We start from the raw sequence: 21,032 nt of genomic DNA on the forward strand, positions 1-21,032 counted from the left end.
CAATCGTGCAAAATAATTCGGCTCTGCTACATCTGTAACTGACCACATCTCGTATATGAGAATTGCATATAAACACTGAATGTTTTTATTACCCACTATCTCGTTTATTACCTATAGATTAAATGAATGCCTGAAATATTGACAAAAATGAAAAAAAAAACAACACATTTTTGGAAATGTAGAAATGTTCCGCATTATAAAGAACAGGTGGTGTAGTATGTGTGCTTCTGTAAGTCCGGCACAATGAATAGCACCCCTGTAGACTGGCACATACTTACCCACACACAGGCACAACAAATCCAGGAAAACCAGCGACCTTCTAGATCCTTTGCTGACTTTAGTTTTTGGTTGCCGGTGGACACAGTGTCCCCCGACTGTCACTTTGAGGACTCTGGGGTCTGGACACCAGTCCGGTGCTCCGCCAGGGGTTAGATGCATGATGCCAGGTAGATAATGGTTGTGTCACCACTGCCTTTCAGTCTTGGCCTCTTGAATGTGTCTGTTCCTCTAACCAGAGAGACTTCTAAGTTTGTCAGTAGAGAGCAAAGACAGTTAAGAGAGCGAGAGGAAGAGAAGGAGGGGCTGGGAGGGGTGTATGCGGCAGAGACAGACATTGGAAGGAAGGAGAGGAAGAGAGATAACTGTTTAGGAAAAGAGAATAATGTAGCTGTAATCTGAGCTCCGAGTGGTCCACACCCTGCAATCCATCTCTATGGGACCCTGCAATCTATAAGTGTCCATATGTTCTTGAGATTGAAATTGAACTTAAGAATAGCTGGTGGAGCAAAGTGTCGACAGGCGTGTAAAGGAAGGAGCGAGCAATGTTCACAGCTCTCCTGCTAGTGTACATGCAATGATAGCTCCGCCACTATTCCATTATTACAGTTATTATTCGACAATACAAGTAGACTTCAAGTTGGACATAGGAGTAGTGACCCAGATGTAGCAGAATGGAATTTGTCATGTAACTTCTTAAAACTGCATGGTTTGTGCATCAAGACAACTGCCAACAAAAACTCCTTTCAGGATCCCTTTTGGCCAGTGCATGACGTCAGGATTAGAAAAATAGTCATAAATATTTGCCCGAAAACCCACCATTTGGCATCAGTCATAACCAATATTCCACTCCCTAGAACTGAAGTGGCATATATGATTATTTGGGCACTAGCCTTTATGAAGAATGAAAAAGCCAACAATGAATCTTCACCAGACTATGAAGATCCGACCACGGCTTAGCAAACAGTCGAATAATTACTCATTAGAGAATTTTAGATATTTCTCTATGCCGGGGAGGATCCTTAAATCCCAGAGCTCTTCTTTCGGATAGGTCCCAACTTTATGTTAGATGGTGCCCTATGCGTGCCTGATGCCCCCATCCAATGTAATGCCCAAATAATTCCGTCAAGCAGTCTAGAAATAACTATACCATACAATGTCTAACAACTAGCCTAGTACAGTATGGGTCAAAATTACAGAGTCATATATCGTATAAATAACACTTCCATACGTTTGCCTTACTAACAATACAGTACTCCAACCATAATAAAATACAATACAGTGCATAAGTAACAACAGCAATGTGTAGTACTCAAATAATACCAACATACAGTGCCAAATAACAGCTCCAGCACAATAATGTCTGAATAGAAACAGCTATACAGTGCTAACATGGTAGTGAGAAGCATAGAAATAATAGTGCCATACAATGCCCAAATAATAATATCATAAAGTGCCAAAAAGATAGAGCCATACATTGTGTAAATAATAATATAGAGAGTTATAATAACAGTGCTATACATTGTATAAATATTGCTGCCATAGAATGCCCAAATAATAATAGCATAAAGTGCCAAAAAGATAGTGCCATACATTGTGTAAATAATAGTGCCATATTTTATCCAAATAAAAATATAAAGAGATTTAATAACAGTGCTACATATTGTACACATATTGCTGCCATACAATGCCCAAATAATAATAACATAAAGTGCCAAAAAGATAGTGCCATATATCGTGTAAAAAATACTGCCATACAATGCCCAAATAATAATAACATAATGTGGCAAAAACATAGTGCCATACATTGTCCAAATAATAATAGAGTTCGAATAACAGTGCTATACATTGTATAAATATTACTGCCATACAATGCCCAAATAATAATAACATAAAGTGCCAAAAAGATAGTGCCATACATTGTCCAAATATTAATAGCATAGAGAGATCTAATAACAGTGCTATACCATACATTGTATAAATATTACCGCCATACAGTAAGGCTCCATTCTCTTACAGTGGTGTCCGTCGTGCTACTTGCTGCACCATTCTCGCAGTTTAATGAGATGGAACTACTGATGGAGTCTATGAACGAAGTCCCTGACGGAAATGTGAGCAGAGCATTAATAGTAAATGCTTAGTGGTCTAGGAGTTAACTACAATTTACCGGGTGGTCTAGGGTGTTTTAGAGATTTATGACCATTATGGTTTGGGATGTTTTAGGGTTAATATTCTTGATGGTTTAGGATATTTTAAGAGTTAATATTCTTGATGGTCTATTGATACACTAGAGAAGGTAGCTACCTCCTGTGCCAGGTACCATATCCCAGAAAGTCTTCGATAAGAACTTCTGATATCTCCTGGAAGTACTATACTGGAGTAAAGAAGGGAAAGCTGCCCTCTACGGAGGGTGGAGAGAGAAAAGGTGACACCTCGGAGAAAGAAGAGGAAGAGGAAATACCTGGGTGAGGAGAGAGATTATATGTAGGAGGTAGAGAGAGATGTGATACCTGTGACGGGGAGAGATGATACCTGGGAGAAGAAGGGGGAAGAGTTGATACCTGGAGAGAGAAGAGGTTAAACCTTAGAGTGGGAAAGATAAACCTGGGGGAGATGGGGGAAGAAGGATTCCCTGGGAATGAGGAGAGGTGGTACCTTGAAATGGGAAGGGGAGGAGTTGATACCTTGGAGGTGGAAAGAGAAGAGGTGATACCTAGGAGGGAGAAGAGATGATACCTGGTTAGGGAACATGGGATACCTAAGAAGTGGGAGGAAGAGGTGATACCTGGGAGGTGGAGAGAGAAAAGGTGACACCTGGGAGATGGAGAGATGATACTTTGGAAAAGGAGTGAAAAGCGGGGATGTCTGGGATTGGGAATAGCTGATACCTAAGAGGGGATGGGGGGAAGAGGTGATACTTGTGATTGGGAAGAGGTGATACCTGGGAGAGGAAATAGTCGATACCTAAGAGGGGGAGGGGAAGAGGTAATACTTGTGACTGGGAAGAGGTGATACCTGGGAGAGGGAGGGGAAGAGTTGATTCTTGGGATGTGGAGAGAGAAGAGGTGACACCTGGAAAAGGAGGGTAAGAGGGGATATCTGGGATTGGGAAGAGGTGATACCTGAGAGAGGGAGGTGAAATAGGCGATACCTAGGAGGAAGAGGGGAAGAGGTGATACCTGGGAGAGGGAGGTGGAATAGGCGATACCTAGAAGGAAGAGGGGAAGAGGTGATACCTGGGAGAGGGAGGTGGAATAGGCGATACCTGGGAGGGGAAGAGGCGATACCTGGGAGAAGGAGAAAAAATACTGAATACCTAGGGGGATAGAGAAAATGTATATACCTGGGAAGAGGTGATACCTGTTAAAGGACGTGGAAGGAGATGATACCTTGGAGGTGGAGAGATGACACCTGGTAGAGGGAGAGATGATACTTGGGAGAAGGAGGGAGAAGAAGGGATATCTGGGATTGGGATGAGGTGTTACCTGCAAAAAGGAAGGGAAAAATTGGTACCTGGAAAGTGGAGAGAGAGGAGGTGGCACCTGGGCGGGGGAGAGAGAATACATGGGGAAAGAGGGGGAAGAGGGGATACCTGGGATTGGGAAGGGGAGTAAATACCTGGGAGGTTGAATGAGAAGAGGTGATACCTAGGAGGGAGGTGAGATGATACCTGGGAGAGGGATGGGGTAAGAGGAGAGAAGGGTGGGAGATAGATGATACCTGGTAAAGGGGTCAGGGTTATATCTAGGGGTGTGGGACTTTTTCCAGGGGGCAACAAATTATCTATTTGTCCAGGCTATTTAGAATAGGATTGGGGCAATAAACTGAATCTTTGCCCCAGGTGGAGGAAATCCTAGCTAGGACTCTGAAGGAGAAAGATGAAGAGCTCATAATTGGGCGCAGTGGGGTGCCATATGACATCATTGAGTGTGACCGTTTTATTTGTGCACTATTTGTCACTATTTTGGTACTGTTTGGTTTTAGTGGTTTTCAATTTATTATGGGGTGTGGCAGGCGAATGGCTACGTGTTAGACCCTGACGTATACGTTAAATGTAGGCTGTGATGGATGTCTAACATTGGCTTCCGTCACCTATAGACTATTATGGCATCCGTTTAACGTTTTTTTGGTGACACACACGTACCTGTAAACGTAGACATGTTTGGTATGTATGAACTTCTCACGTTTTACAGTTATTTGCAGGGTACATTTTGTTTTCATAGCGGGTCTTCTTGAGTCGGCCTTTTACTTGCAAAATTGAATTTTTTTGTAGCGCAAAGTTGCAAGAAGGTGGTTGTGTGTAAAAATTATTACATTTTCTTTTTATACACAGAATGCTGGGGGCTTCCTGATTTCTTTTTCGATTTTGGTAGCACTGTTTGGGGTGCGCACTATATATTTGTTCATGTTGGACAAATATTTTAGGCACAAATGTAAAATTTCATGCATTTTTTGTATTTCTATTTATCACAAAGTTACAGAAAAGTGGTCATGGCTGTAAACAGCACTGGAAGACAACCGTAGTCATTAAATTGTCTGCTTTTAGGATATGTATATAGGGTGTTGGGGTGTACTCAACTTCTCAATGTATGTAATCCTTGTTTTTGACACTTTGTTACTTTTCCTAAATTTTCCCGTAAAAACGAAATTTTGGTCTCTTTAGTTTTGGTGATTTTGTGGAGATAATATCATGAAGACATAAAAATAAGTGGCGTATATGAACTCGGAACTTTAATTTTTAGCCGGTACCATGTGTCTAATTTTCTGCTTGGGTCAGATTTTTAGCCGCAAACAGAAATTTATATGCATTTTTTACCAAAAATTTCACTTTGATGCAAAATTACTTGCACCTAGTTTTTTTTAAAGTGCTGAGTGGCATTGTGAAAATGTGCTAGTTGCTTGCTTTCAGGAAATATAAGGGTATGGGGGGGGGGGGGGGGGGTTTAGTACGAATTTTTCATTTTATAATTCAGATATTATTTGCTTAGGTCAAAAGAGTGGAAATTGTGCAAAATGCCCAGAAACCCCTGGTGGTGAAAGGGTTAAGAGAATATTTCAGTATCTAAATGTAAGCATTGTAACAATCCCATCAGCTGTGTGAGCAGGACTGATTTTTCAGTCTCTCAAAGTAAGCAAAAATACTCATAGCAAGCAGAGATATTGAAAATAATAAAGAATTGATATACAATACCCACAAATTTTCAGAAATAAAATATAGTGTGTAAAATTTTAATTGAGTCTCCAGAGGAGGGCTGGGGGTAAGTCCTTATGGGGTTGTCTATTAATGTTATGTCTATTTATGTTATAGGGAATGGTGGGCTTTAGGGGATGTTGAAGCTCGCAGGATTGTATTGTGCATTGGTCTCTTGGGGAGGGGGACGCCTTGAGTGGGAAATTAGGAAGCATTGCAGACCAAACTTCCCTAAGGTGTCTTTAAATAAATATAACTATTCTAAACAAAAATACTTTGGACCCCTCCTTCTCTGCTCTGTTGTTGGGAACAGAGGTGAAAGCAGTACATGGGCCGAGAACAACTGAGGAACATCAAATTACGAAAAGGTGTGGATTACCAAAACTGTGGACTCAGGGGGGGTCAGGCCAAGAGCAGAGGATTAACGTCTGAGCTACTGTAGATGTAAATCTGAGATCCACCTACATCCCACTCCCTGGTAGAACTTGCTGAGACTTGAAGTTCTAACTTGACCTCAAACTTTGCCTTTTAGTGAGTTATTTCTCCTTGGTAAACACTCTCTACGCCTACACTCATCGTGACCTCCAGATCATGATAGGAACCTGTAGTTCCACTTAAACCTCAATCTGCCATTTTTTTGTTTCTGATACTTTTGAGAACTTGGTCTATCATTCATGTTGTTCCATAAGACAAAACCAAAACCTTGATTTATCCTCACTGTGGATGAAATTAAATGTTCCTGATCCCCACTAGGATGTACAGGTTAGCAGAAATGGCCCATAGCCAAACTAATGTGGCCTTCATCCAAGAAAAGCAGGACTTGCTTGGTCCTCCCCTACCTATCACTTTTAGTAGATTAAGGTGGCATGACCCTTGGTCCATTTCCCCATCGTTTTGTGGCTATGGACACAGGAAACTCTACTCTGATTCATTCCACCTAATGGGATGGCAGGTGGGTCAATCTGAGCTGAACATCCCCTCCTCATTGTTGTTCTAGGTTCCACCCCTATCTTAAAAATGGCCCTAGATCTCTCAAGATTCCTTCTGATGTACCCTTTTGTTTGTCTACGTACAGTGGTCCATTTTATTCAGCTCTTCAACTGGAGTTAGGCTTCCAGTCATTTTTCATCACCAGCATAGACCGGCATAGTCCATATAACGATGAGCGTTCCAATGATCCCGTCTGTTGGTCGGTAGATTTCTTGCACAAGCAGTTAGTCATTATCGGGAACACATTTGATTTATTGGGTCAGGTCCTTCAAATTTCAGATACTCGTCTTCTGGTCCACTGTCTATAACTTCAGTAGAAGACAATATGTGCCTCTCAGGTCGAGTAATATGGGATTAAAGTTTCATATACACCACTCAGCTATAACATTAAAGCCACCTGCCTAATATTGTATTGGTCTCCTTCATGTCACCAAAACAGTTCTGACCCTTCGGTCATAGACCTCTGAAGGTGTCCTGCACTTTGTGCTCAGACCCCTTTCTATCATACTTAGCATTAACTATGTGCTGCAGTAGTTCTTCTGTGGGATCAGTCCAGACGGGCTAGCCTTTGCTTCCCATGAACATCATTGAGCCTCGGGCGCCTTCTTTGGACCACTCTTGGTAGGTACTAACCAATACATACCGAGAACAACTAACAAGACCGGCCATTTGGAGATGTTCTGATGGAGTCGTCGAGACATCACAATTTGGTCCTTGTCAAAGTCGTTCAGATCTTTACACTTGCCCAATTTTCCAACACATCGACTTCAAGAACTGACTGTTCACTTGCTGCTTAACCCCTACCCGCACGAGGAAGTAACTGTCCATCGTTGCGGGAGGTTACTTCCCGCACGAGGACGTACAGTTACTGAGTTTTTCCCGGTGCACACTGTCGGCGACAGTGTGCACCGGGAACCGGGAGGTCAGCTGTCGCCGACAGCTGACACTCCACTCTTGCCGACCAGCGGTCCTTTGCCGCTGATTTCGGCGAATGAACCCCTTAAATTCGGCGATCGGTTGTAATCGCCAAATTTTGGGGGTTTCTAACATATCGGCAGACCCGGTCAGAAATCGCGGGGTTTGCCGACAGTTAGTATGGCAAACAGAAGCCAAACAATGGCTTCCGTGTCTGCCATGTACGGAAGCCCATCAGGACCAACCTTCGGCTGGTCCTGATAGGCTTCCTGTCAGAGTGACAGGAAGTCACTGTGTCGTTCCCGATGCACACTGTCGGCGACAGTGTGCATCGGGAACTTGGAGATCAGCTGTCCCCGACAGCTGACACTCCCGTGTTGCCGATCAGCGGCTCATCGCCGCTGGTTTGTAGCGCATCAGCAGCCCCCATGCAATCGTGGGGGCTGCTGATGCTTGTGATGGCACCCGAGGGCCAGACAACGGCCTCCGGGTCTGCCATGTATGGAAGCCTATGAGGATCAGCCTCTTAGACCAACTGTCAGAGTAACTGTGACGTCACACTGACAGTTGGAATACATTACACTACCTAGGTAGTGTAATGTATTCTAGCAGCGATCAGAGCTGCAGGTCAAAAAAATAAAGTGTAAAAAGTAAAAAAAAGTTAATAAAAATGTTTTAAGTGTAAAAATAAGTTTTTGTTTTCCTATAATAAGTCATTTATTATAGGTAAAAAATGAAAACGTTAAAAAAAAGTACACATATTTGGTATTGCCGCGTTCGTAACGACCCAAACTATGAAACTATAATGTTAATTTTTCCACACGGTGAACGCCACAAACAAAATAAACGCAAAACTATGTCAGCATCGCTATTTTTTGGTCACCACCCCTCCCAAGATATAGAATAAAAAGTGATCAAAAAGTCGCATTTACCCCAAAATAGTACCAATAAAAACTACAACCCGTCCCCCCAAAAACAAGACCTCCCACAGCTTTTTGGACGAAAAAATAAAAAAGTTACGGCTCAGAATAGCGTGTCTCAGAAAAGAAATTATTTTATAGAAACTTAATTTTATTGTGCAAACGCTGCAAAACTTAAAAAAAAACTATACACATATGGTATCGGCGTAATCGTACCGACCGGCAGAATAAATTAAAACGTAATTTATTGCGCACGGTGAACGCTGTAAGAAATAAAGAATTTAAAGCGCCAAAATCGTTGTTTTTTGGTCACCCTAGCTCTAAAAAAGATCCTGTGGGGTCAAAATGCTCACTATACCCCTAGAAAAATTCCTTGAGGGGTGTAGTTTCCAAAATAGGGTCACTTTTGGGGTGTTTCCACTGTTTTGGTCCCTCCGGGGCATTGCAGACACGGCACTGAAAACCAATCCAGCAAAATCTGCGCTCCAAAATCCAAAAGGCGCTCCTTCCCTCCTGAGGCCTGCTGTGGGTCCAAACATCAGTTTACGACCACATATGGGGTATTGCCGTAATCGGGAGAAATTGCTTTACAAATGTTGGGCTGCTTTTTCTCCTTTATTCCTTGTAAAAATTAACAAATTCTATGTTTCCACAGACTAATTCCAATAAATTCTGCAAAAAAACTGTGGGGTCAAAATGCTAAGTATACCCCTAGAAAAATGTCTTGAGGGGTATAGTTTCCAAAATGGGGTCACTTTTTGGGGGTTTCGACTGTTTAGGTACCACAAGACCTCTTCAAATCTGACATGGTGCCTAAAATATATTCCTAAAAAAAGGAGGCCCCAAAATCCTCTAGCTGCTCCTTTGCTTCTGAGGTCGGTGCTTCAGTCCAGTAGCGCACTAGGGCCACATGTGGGATATTTCCTAAAACTGAAGAATCTGGGCAATAAATATTGATTTGCTTTTCTCTGGTAAAACCTTCTGTGTTGCAGCTTTTTTTTTATTACAAATGAATTTCGGCAAAAAAAATGAAATTTGTAAATTTCACCTCTACTTTGCCTTAATTCCTGTGAAACGCCTAAAGGGTTAAAATACTTTCTGAATGTGGTTTTGAATACTTTGAGGGGTGCAGTTTTCAAAATGGGGTGATTTATGGGGAGTTTCTAATATAGAAGGCCCTCAAAGCCACTTCAGAACTGAACTGGTCCGTGAAAAAATGGCCTATTGAAATTTTCTTGAAAATATGAGAAATTGCTGCTAAAGTTCTAAGCCTCGTAACATCCTAGAAAAATAAAAGTACGTGAAAAAAAAATGATGCAAACATAAAGTAGACATATGGGGGATGTTAACTAGTAACTATTTTGTGTGGTATTACTGTCTGTCTTACAAGCAAACACATTAAAATTTAGAAAAATGCAAATTTTTGCAAATTTTTGCTAAAATTTGATGTTTTTCACAAATAAATATTGAATTTATCGACCAAATTTTTTCACAAACATAAAGTACAACATGTCACGAGAAAACAATCTCAGAATCGCTTGGATAGGTAAAAGCGTTCCGGAGTTATTACCACATAAAGTGACACATGTCAGATTTGAAAAAATCATCTGTGTCCACAAGGCCAAAACAGGCTGTGTCCTAAAGGGGTTAATATCCCCCCCCCCCTCTTGTGACCAGATCATCAATGTTACTCACGTCAACTGTCAGGGGTTGTAATGTTATGGCGGAATGGTATATTAATGGACATGTCTCCGCCTTAAGAGATAAGTTAGAATATTTTGGTCCTGGTTGACGTCAAAGTGAGGCAAGAGATTGACCGTGTGCGGTGAGGCAGAAGGACATGTATCCGGCCGGTGGGACAGCAGAGAGGTGTGTACTGACACTGGGGCATCCTTCCTGCTTTTCCTATCAACTAGGAAACAGGATATGAACTACGGGAAAAGACTGGGAGGCCCGCCCGTTTCCCACAGCTCATCTGTAGGAAAAGGAGCAGCAGAAATAGAAGGAGGCGACTCACAAGAAAGAAAAACAAGACCTTGGAAACAAAAATAGATTTAACCTGCGAGAATGTTGAGAAGGAGAAATTATATATGATGCTACCATAAAAAAAATTATATTGGGTTTCCGAAGGGAGATTTAATTCATCCCGTAAGGAGGGTAAAATAATTTTTTCCTTTTAGGTCCCTCACCAGCCTTGTTTTTTTGCGGGACAAGTTGTAGTTTTGGGGTACATGTACGGTACATTAGACTTTAATTTTATGAATTTTAAACCTATGAATTTATTTTTTTTATTTTTTTTTAAATACAAAAAATTGTACAGCTTTTTACTATTAACAATTTTAATCTTGATTTTTATTTTCAAGGACTCCGGGGCTTACTGTTTATATATGACAGGGCATCTAATGAATCACTAGATTGCTTGGTAATGCGATTAGGGAGATGCCACCCCAGTGATTATTATTTTTCTGATTCCATATGAACCCTGTAAAAAAAAATGGTGCCATTATAGGGCAACACATGGAGTGCCCACTTCTCTGTAGTGGCCCAGGCCAGCATTAAGGTTTCTTCCAGCTATGAATCGTCTCTGCTGAGTTCTTTGGCTTCTCTCTTCAACACCTCCAATGCCAGCTACATGCCCCCCATGATAGTCTCAATGCCCTTAGGGACAATGCCAGTTGTCCAGCCTGGGACACTTGGGCAGACAATTCATAGCATGTGCCCCTGGTGCCCAGTCTTAGGGATGCCACTGTCATATGGTAATAGAAAAGTATAAAAAAAAAAACTTAGGGAACCTTCACAAAAAATGCCAGCACACAACCTCCTACAAAAACTTTTTCTTAAAGGAACACTGCTTTAATTTAATATTATTTTATTCTTAAAGCTACAGGCCTCCTGTAAAAACTTTGTTGTGTTCCCATCATGACAACTATTCCTGCGCCTGTGCTCAGTGTTATCATAGTGTGACAATAGGAACTCAGATTCTCAAAGCAGCCAATCCGATCTCTTCTACAGAGCTCTCATTTATATATTCGGTTTATTTTTACTACTTTGTGAGAACCCTGGGCAGTGCCCATATATTTGACGTCTTGTAAGACCTGTGTCACTTTTCTTGGAAGGCAGTTGATACACACAGGAGTAAATCAGTGAATCACTTACTGTTTACGGATACGGCAACATCAGGATATAAATAAATGTCGGCAACATCAGGATATAAATAAAAGTCCCCGCCAGTCTAACAATATGAAATATTTTCACCTCGCCATTTCTCCGTAAATTCCATATTCTGGAGTGTTGCCACCTAGTGTTAAATTTTGGTATTGCTGATGGAAAACATTTCTACCATCTGGTTCAAACAATGGCCTCCTTGTCTGATTTATTCCTTCCTTTGCTTCTTGACCATTGTTTAGACTTTTTTTCGGGTCTGTATCCTGAACCCGATCTGCAGGTCACTGCGCTGCATCAGCTTTGTGTTTGCTTCCTGAAAAAGAAGATTTAACCGTTTACTAGCTGGATTGTGTCTTACAAAAAAAAAAAGAAGAAGAAAAAACAATAAAAATAAACATAAAAATGATTGCGATGGTTCTTCACCTCGCCAACCGCACCACATCCCACAAAATGGGTGTAATACTATTTGAATCAGATTTGTATCTTTTTTTTTTCCTTGTGGGGGCACTTAATAATTTATTTATTTATTAAGAAAATCCCTTCCAAGATGTTGAGGGCTTGACCCTACGGGCAGCATAGTACACCCTCTTGCTATAATTCCATGGTAAGTGGCATTTGACATGTTACATTAACTTCTATGGGGCACATGGCGGGAGGAGACCTGGCATAGAACAGTTTCCCTTGCTTACTGTGTCACACAAGCTACCTACAGCTGTCTCTAGGGGGCACACTGCATGCAGATTTATACAGCTCCCCCAAGTTCTAGCTGGATAAATCATTATGCACTTATCTCCCCCTAGTGGTGGCTACAGATAGCGCACCCCTCCTAATAAATTTGTCACATCTTTGGCTGTTTGTGCGACGAGTGAAATCTATGTCAGTCAGCTGGCGTAGATTTGAGCTATAATTTATGCGAGCTTTTTGCATAAATTATAGTAAATGTCATCACTATGTCACTAAACAGCAGGGGGGACCGGAGCGGGGGTGTTGGCACACCGGGGATCTGTGAGGTGAGTAATGGCTCTTTTTTTATTGCATCCCTCCTACCCCTGCTACCTTTTGGAAAAATTTGGAAAACCCCATTTTTAAATACCGTATTAGAGAACTCGAGTTAAAAGAGGCCTATGTAAGATAGATATGAAATAAATAGTCATTTCAGACGTCACATAATTCGATGAATAACGTCGCCCTGTGTGCAATCAACATGTCACATGATCGGTCACATGACGTCAGTATAAATACAACACTACTAAGCAACATGAGGACCATGGTGCCCCCCTAAGAGGTCAGAGACAAAGCTGTGGAGAAGTATAAATCAGGGTTGGGTTATAAAAAAAAATATCCCAAACTGATTATCCCGCGATGCACTAATAAATCCAGTATAACAAAATGTTAAGAATAAGGCACAACTACAACCCTTACAAGAGAAGGCGCCCACCAAAACTCTCAGACCGGGCAAGGAAGGCAATAACCAGAGATTCTACAAAGACACCAAGGATAACACTGAAGATCCACAGATCCACAGCGGAGATGAAAATGTCTGCCTATAGGACCACTATAAGCCGTACACTATGAAGAGTGGGACTTTATGGAAGATCGGCCATAATAAAAACCATTAGAAAAACAAAAGAAAACAAATAAGCTAAACAGCACGTGGTGGACTCTCCAAACACATGGAAGAAGGTTCTCTGGTCAGAGGAGACGAAAATTTTACTTTTTGGCCATAACGGCAAACACTACGTGTGATGCAAACCCAATGTAACGTCTACTGGGGATGTGGACCCACTGGGCTACTCTGCCGTAACGGAGTAGCTGCTGGCCAGAAAGATATAGGACAGTCACTGGTAGATGGTACCTTGGTGGCAGGCTGGACACAGTCCGATAGCAGATAGTGGAAGCAGGCTGGTGCCGGATTACTGGAAGCAGGCTTGTGATGGACACTGGACTCAGGATACAGGACTGGACATGGATACAGGACTCAGGGTACAGAACTAGTCACGGACACAGATTTCAGGAAACAGATATGGAATCTTCGCAGACTAACACTGGGTTAGTAACAACATTGCTCAGGCATTGGGTGTGTGGGCAGAGTTCCTTAAAGAGGCTCTGTCACCAGATTTTGCAACCCCTATCTGCTATTGCAGCAGATCGGCGCTGCAATGTAGATTACAGTAACGTTTTTATTTTTAAAAAACGAGCATTTTTGGCCAAGTTATGACCATTTTCGTATTTATGCAAATGAGGCTTGCAAAAGTACAACTGGGCGTGTTGAAAAGTAAAAGTACAACTGGGCGTGTATTATGTGCGTACATCGGGGCGTTTTTACTACTTTTACTAGCTGGGCGTTGTGTATAGAAGTATCATCCACTTCTCTTCAGAACGCCCAGCTTCTGGCAGTGCAGACACAGCCGTGTTCTCCAGAGATCACGCTGTGACGTCACTCACAGGTCCTGCATCGTGTCAGACGAGCGAGGACACATCGGCACCAGAGGCTACAGATGATTCTGCAGCAGCATCGGCGTTTGCAGGTAAGTCGATGTAGCTACTTACCTGCAAATGCTGATGCTGCTGCAGAATCAACTGTAGCCTCTGGTGCCGACACGATGCAGGACCTGTGAGTGACGTCACAGATCTGCACTGCCAGAAGCTGGGCGTTCTGAAGAGAAGTGGATGATACTTCTCGTCAGAACGCCCAGCTAGTAAAAGTAGTAAACACGCCCCAATGTACGCACATAATACACGCCCACTTGGACTTTTACTTTTCAACACGCCCACTTGGACTTTTGCAAGCCTCATTTGCATAAATACGAAAATGGTCATAACTTGGCCAAAAATGCTCGTTTTTTAAAAATAAAAACGTTACTGTAATCTACATTGCAGCGCCGATCTGCTGCAATAGCAGATAGGGGCTGCAAAATCTGGTGACAGAGCCTCTTTAAATAGTCCAGGGTATCCAGGGACAGACTGGGGACGCTTTTACAGGTGCGCATGCTGGCCCTTTAAAAACAAGTACTAGCGTGCGCACCCTACAGGCACAGTCCAGGAAAGCAGGAGGCAGAGAGCTAGCGGGGAACAAACAGTCCTTCGGTCCCAGCTGTTGGTAAGGGGGGAATGCCGGTTGTCAGCGACCATGGGCATAACTCCCAACATTTCCCATCACCCCAAGAACACCATTCCCACAGTCAAGCATGGCGGTGGCAACACTTCTTGAGAAAAACCTGTTTGTCTGCCAGAGATTTGAGACAGGGACAGAGGTTCACTTCAAAAATGAGACCTCAATCCAACTGAGAATCTGTGGCATGACAAAGATGCCGGACACCAACACAACCACCTAATTTGAAGGAGTTAAAGCAGTATTGACTGGAAGAATGAGCAAAACTCCAAGTGTATAGATGTGCTAAACTAATAGAGACATACACCAAGAGACTTGCATCTGTAATTGAAGCAAAGGGTAAAGATAGATAGATAGATAGATAGATAGATAGATAGATAGATAGATAGATAGATAGATAGATAGATAGATATAAGGTAGCCCAGAGATGTGCTGATGAAGCCTCATTATTATTCGGTGAAGGAAAAGGTCATGAAAGCTTCTAGATCCGCAGACCAGTTACGACTCTGTAGCTGTGACATCCAGATCTTTGCTGATTTGGCTCCTCGCACGATCCAGAGGCGTCGTTCATTGAATCCTTTGCTCCAAGTCCTGATTCGCCATGAACTAAGATATGGATGGGCCTTCCCTTTTCGTCTAACATTTAGCTATCTCAATCGGTCACACAGCTTTGCTTCCTCCTCTTCTGCACAGCGTCTTCCACCGCTTTGGCACTCCAGACCCTCGGCCCGACCTGCGGCTCCTGCTACCTGAGATCGATGGTTCCTGATGTCCTTTGGATGTTCTCCTCATGGGCTCCTGCGAATGGAACTTTCTGGCATCCTAGCTCCCTCTGATGCTTAACCCCTTCAGGACCAAGCTCATTTTGGCCTTCAGGACCAGACCCATTTTTTAAAATCTGACATATTTCACTTTATGTGGTAATAACTCCGGAATGCTTTTACCTATCAAAGCGATTCTGAGATTGTTTGCTCGTGAGACATTGGACTTTATGATAGTGGAAAAATTTGGTCGATAAATTCAATATTTATCAGTGAAAAACACCCAAATTTTGTGAAAAATTGCAAAAATTTGCATTTTTCTAAATGTAAATGTGTCTGCTTGTAAGACAGGCAGTTATACCACACAAAATTGTTGCTAATTAACATCCCCCATATGTCTACTTTTTTATTTGCATCGTTTTTTGAACGTCCTTTTATTTTTTTATGACATTACAAGGCTTAGAACTTTAGCAGCAATTTCTCACATTTTCATGAAAATTTCAAAAGGCTATTTTTACAGGGGCCAGTTCAGTTGTGAAGCGGCTTTTAGGGCCTTATATATTAGAAACCGCCAAAAAGTCACCCCATTTTAAAATCTTCACCCCTCAAAGTATTCAAAACAGCATTTAGAAAGTTTCTTAACCCTTTAAATGTTTCCCAGAAATTAAATCAACGTGGAGGTGAAATTTTCAAATTTCATTTTTTTTTTGCAGAAATTCATATTTAATCTATTTTTTTTGTAGTACAGAAGTTTTTACCAGAGAAACGCAACTCAATATTTATTGCCCAGATTCTGCAGTTTTTAGAAATATCCCACATGTGGCCCTAGTGTGGTAATGGACTGAAGCACAGGCCTCAGAAGTAAAGGAGCACCTAGTGGATTTTGGGCCTCCTTTTTATTAGAAAATATTTTAGGCACCATGTCAGGTTTGAAGGGCTCTTTCGGTGCTAAAACAGTGGAAATCCCCCAAAAGTGGCCCCATTTGGGAAACTACACCCCTTGAGGAAATTATCTAGGGGTAAAGTGAGCATTTTGACCCCGCAGGTTTTTTGCAGAAATTATTGGAAGTAGGCCGTGAAAATTAAAATCTACATTCTTTCAAAGAAAATGTAGGTTTAGCTAATTTTTTCTAATTTCCACAAGGACTGAAGGAGAAAAAGCACCGCAAAATTTGCAAAGCAATTTCTCCCGAGTAAAACAATACCCCACATGTGGTCATAAATGGCTGTTTGGACCCACGGCAAGGCTTAGAAAGGAAAGAGCGCCATTTGGCTTTTGGAGCTCAAATTTAGCAGGAATGGTTTGCGGAGGCCATGTCACATTTGCAAAGCCCCTGAGGTACCAAAACAGTGAAAACGCCAAAAAAATGACTCCATTGAGAAAACTACACCCCTTGAGGAATCCATCTAGGGGTGTAGTGAGCATTTTGACCCCACAGGTGTTTCATAGATTTTATTAGAATTGGGCAGTGAAAATAAAAAAAATCCTTTTTCTTCAATAAGACGTAGCTTTAGCTCAAAATTTTTAATTTTCTCAACAAATAAAGGAAAAAAAGAACCCCAACATTTGTAAAGCAACTTCTCTGGAGTACGGCAATACCCCACGCGTGGTCATAAACTGCTGTTTAGAGACACGGCAGGGCTCAGAAGGGAAGGAGCTCCATTTGCTTTTGGTGTACAGATTTTGCTGCATTTGGTTTCTGGTTGCTATGTTGCATTTGCAAAGTCCCTGTGGAACCAAAACAGTCCCCCCCAGAAGTGACCCCATTTTGGAAACAACACCCTCAAGGTATTCACCTAGGGGTGTAGTGAGCATGTTAACCCCACATGTGTTTTGCAGAAATTCGTGTGCACACGATGTGGGAGAGTGAAAATGGGAATTTTTCCTTAGATACGCCAATATGTGGTGCCCGGCTTGTGCCACCATAACAAGACAGCTCTCAATTTTTATGCGGTGTTTCCCGGTTTTAGAAGCACCCTACATGTGGCCCTAATCTTTTGCCTGGACATTCGACAGGGCTCAGGAGTGAAAGAGTACCATGTAAAATTGAGGCCTAATTTGGCGACATATAAAGTATTGGTTCACAATTGCAGAGGCTCAGATGTGAAATAAAAGAAACCCCTGAGAAGTGACCCCATTTTGGAAACTGCACCCCTCAAGGCATTTATTAAGGGGTGTAGTGAGCATTTTCACTCCACGTGTCTTTTCCATAAATGATTGCGCTGCCGAAGGTACAAATTAAAATTTTGCCCTAGATATGCCAATTCATTGTCAAATATGTCGTGCCCAGCTTGGGCCACTGGGGACACACACCTCAAAAATAGTTAAAAGGGTTCTTCCGGGTATGGCGATGCCATATATGTGGACATAAACAGCTGTTTGGGCATGCTGTAGGGCTCAGATCGGTGGGAGCGCCATTTGGCTTTTGGAGCGTGGAATTTGCTTGGTAATAGTTTTGTTTGGAGTATCACTGTTGTTTCCGTTTATAATGTGGGGCATATCTGAGCTGGGCAGAGTACATCAGGGGCATAGTCAGGTGGTATAATAATAAGGAAAAAATATAATAAAATGATCCATAGACGAGTGTTACGCTGTGACACAATTCTTTCTGCACAGGCCGGTGTCGCACTGATAAATGGCGTCCTTCCTTATTCCCCTTTTGGTCCACACTCTGCACCTTTGCAGTTTGGGGAATTTTGCCGGGAAAGTGTTGTCCTGGTATAATACGGGCAGATATGTTTGGGCCCTCCCCTTCCTGGTTCCCTAATTTTAGTGCCTTGATACATCGCCTTTTGAAACAGAAGAATTGTTCCCCTCGGGCCGGCACAACTGGATATTTTTCTTTCCTGAATTATTGGAGCCTTAACTTATTTTATTTTTTCATAGACATAGTGGTATGAGGACTTTTTTTTACGGGACGAGCTGTAGCTTTTATTGGTACCATATTGGGGTACATGCGACTTTTTGATCACTTGTTATCCTTTTTTTGGGAGGCAAGGTGACAAAAAAACAGCAATTCTGCCATAGCTTGTTTTTTTTATATACAGCGTTCACCGTACGTTATAAACTACATGTTACCTTTATTCTGCGGGTCAGTACGATTCCGGCGATACCAAATTTATAGAACTTTTTTAGAACTTTTTGCACAATAAAATAACTTTTGGAAAGAGAATGTATTTCTTCTGTCGCGATGTTGTGAGAGCCATAACTTTTAAATTTTTTCGTCGATGGAGCGGTGTGAGGGTTTGTTTTTTGCGAGACGAGGTATAGATTTTATAGGTACCGTTTTTGGATACATGCGACTTTTTGATCACTTTTTATTTCAATTTTTGGAAGACGGTGACCAAAAAAACAGTAATTATGGCAGTGTTTTTGAGGGTTTTTTTTTACGGCGTTCACTGCGCTGGATAAATAACATAATATTTTTATAGTTCAGGTCGTTACGGTCACAGCGATACCAAATATGTATGGCTTTATTATTTTTTTCAATAATAAATGACTTGATAAGGGAAAAAGGGCGATTGTGTTTTATTTTATTACTTGAAACTTTTATTGTATGTTTTACAACTTTTATTTTTACTTTTTTTACACTTTTTTTTACACTTTTCTTTAGTCCCACTAGAGGACTTGAATGTCCAAATGTTTGTTTGATGTTCTAATACATTGACTACCTATGTAGTGCAATGTATTGGAACTGTCAGTTGTTCACTGACAGCAAGCCGATCAGGCTCCGCCTCTGGGCGGGGCCTAATCAGCTTAGGTAATGGCAGACAGGAGTCCATTGTTAGGGCTCCTGTTGCCATAGTAGCAGTCGCCAGCCTTGCCATCGCGTGGCAAGGCTGCCGATTTGCTAAACCTCTAGGATGCAGCGATCACAATGGATCGCTGCATCGAAGGGGTTAATGCCAGGAATCGGAGCTAGCTCCGGTTCCTGGCGATAGATCGGGGTGTCCGCTGTAACATACAGTGGACACCCACTGCTGATGACGCCGGCTCAGCTTCTGAGCCGGAAGCTGAGCCGGCGCCATCTTGCCGATGGTACCGGAAGCCTCCTGGGCCCCGCCGACGACGGGGCATAGGAGGATTCCGTTACAGGCTGATCGGGAGGTAAGTATTAGCCCTCCGATCGCCTTTGCAGCCACCGGCAACCCAGCGATCACGTTGCTGGGGTGCCGGCGGCTATAAACTCCTCACATGCTGCGATCTCTATTGAACGCAGCATGTGAGGGGTTAATCGGCCGGATCGGATGCTAGTTCCGGTCCTGGCCGATACCTCAGGGTGACAGCTGTATGTTACAGCTGTCATCCGGCGGTGATGTCGCTGGCTCAGCTCCTGAGCCAGCTTCATCTCCATGACGTACAGTTACGTGAAAAGGCGGTAAGCCACCGACTTTAATCACGTAAATGTACGTGATTGGGCGGGAAGGGGTTAATATTGCCGGTTTTCTTTTTCACACTGTTGTTACCTTTCTCAATGTGGCTGAGTTAGTGCGAGCTGGTCCTTCCGTTGGGTGACGGTATGCCCTCCTCGGCATCTTGAGAGACCCCACTGATATTGTATAGATCTTGTGGTGGTGCTCTCTCAATATCCTTCATGACCCTGTTTGGGCGCTGTTCTACACCTCACTCCGAAATTACATATGTTTCTTGTTCTCTCTTTTTTTCTCTTGCTCCTCTCCCCTTCTTTCCTGTCCCCTTCTTATGATGGTCGAGTGTCTCAGGAATTGTGCTTATTGTGAACATTTAGATCATGGCCGACCTTCCGTCCTCCTTTAACATTAACTTAGAATAGGAAAGGGGAGGGAGGGAATCCTCCAGCTCACTGTTTGTTGTGTCTGTGAACAGACAGCGCCCGGAATCCCGCACGACCGGCGGCAAACAACAGAGGAAGAAGTGGAACTGAAATCCAGCGCTTGAGGTAAGTAAAAGGAACCAACGTTCCACTTTTATTAATAATGAGTCAAGTTTAAAAACAAAGAAATAGTGGATGATGTAACAGAGTACAGAGATGGGTAGAAGGGGGAGGTCAAAATTGCCTGCGTTAATTTTGCTTACGCGTTTCTGACCCTATTGCAATTGGCTAAACTTTTGCATTCCCATGATGTTGTAGATGCCTGGAGATCTACCAATCTTTCCACCAGGGATTACACTTTTTTACTTTTATTCTCATGCCCATTCATCTTACTCTCGCATAGACCATCTATTCCATCTCAGCTCTTGAATAGTTTACTTCAGGCCAAAATACACCCCATTTTGTGGTCAGATCATGATTTGGTGTTGTTTACATTGGATTGCTTCTGGTTTAAACCTAGGTCTAGCTCATAGCGGTTGAACGAATCCCTTCTGACTAATGCCCAAATATTCAAGGAAATTACTACGGCACTGGAACAGTATTTCCAATTTAATTGTGCGCCCGACACTTCATCGGCCATGAACTGGGAGGCCCACAAAGCTACCCTTAGAGGGAAACTTATTCAGATTGCCTCAGGTCTAAAAAGAATTAGAGACTAAACTATTAAAGACAAGGAGGCGGCTTATCTAGCTTTAGTGAGACAACAAAAAGCGGATATTAGCCTTGACTTGCGGTCTAAAATAGAAGACGCCCGGACTGAACTTAACTTATGCCTTACGACTATTGCGGAATGCCATATTCGTTGGACGCAATACCGTTTTCTTGCCCTAAGTGACAAACCCTGCATAA

General features: G+C 42.4%; 1 protein-coding gene across 1 annotated transcript in view; it reads right to left on the reverse strand.

Annotated features, from left to right (window-relative positions):
- The window catches only part of LOC142748397 (phospholipid phosphatase 3-like), a 30,419-nt gene extending 29,870 nt beyond the window's left edge, over positions 1-549 (reverse strand). The window contains exon 1 of the mRNA XM_075855500.1: positions 279-549. Within this exon, the coding sequence (XP_075711615.1) occupies positions 279-438 (160 nt within the window). The 5' untranslated portion in view covers positions 439-549. The remainder of the gene's footprint in view (positions 1-278) is intronic.
- Positions 550-21,032: the final 20,483 nt, after the last annotated feature.

The sequence above is a fragment of the Rhinoderma darwinii genome, chromosome 3, assembly GCF_050947455.1.
Source record: "Rhinoderma darwinii isolate aRhiDar2 chromosome 3, aRhiDar2.hap1, whole genome shotgun sequence".
Lineage (NCBI taxonomy): Eukaryota > Metazoa > Chordata > Amphibia > Anura > Rhinodermatidae > Rhinoderma > Rhinoderma darwinii.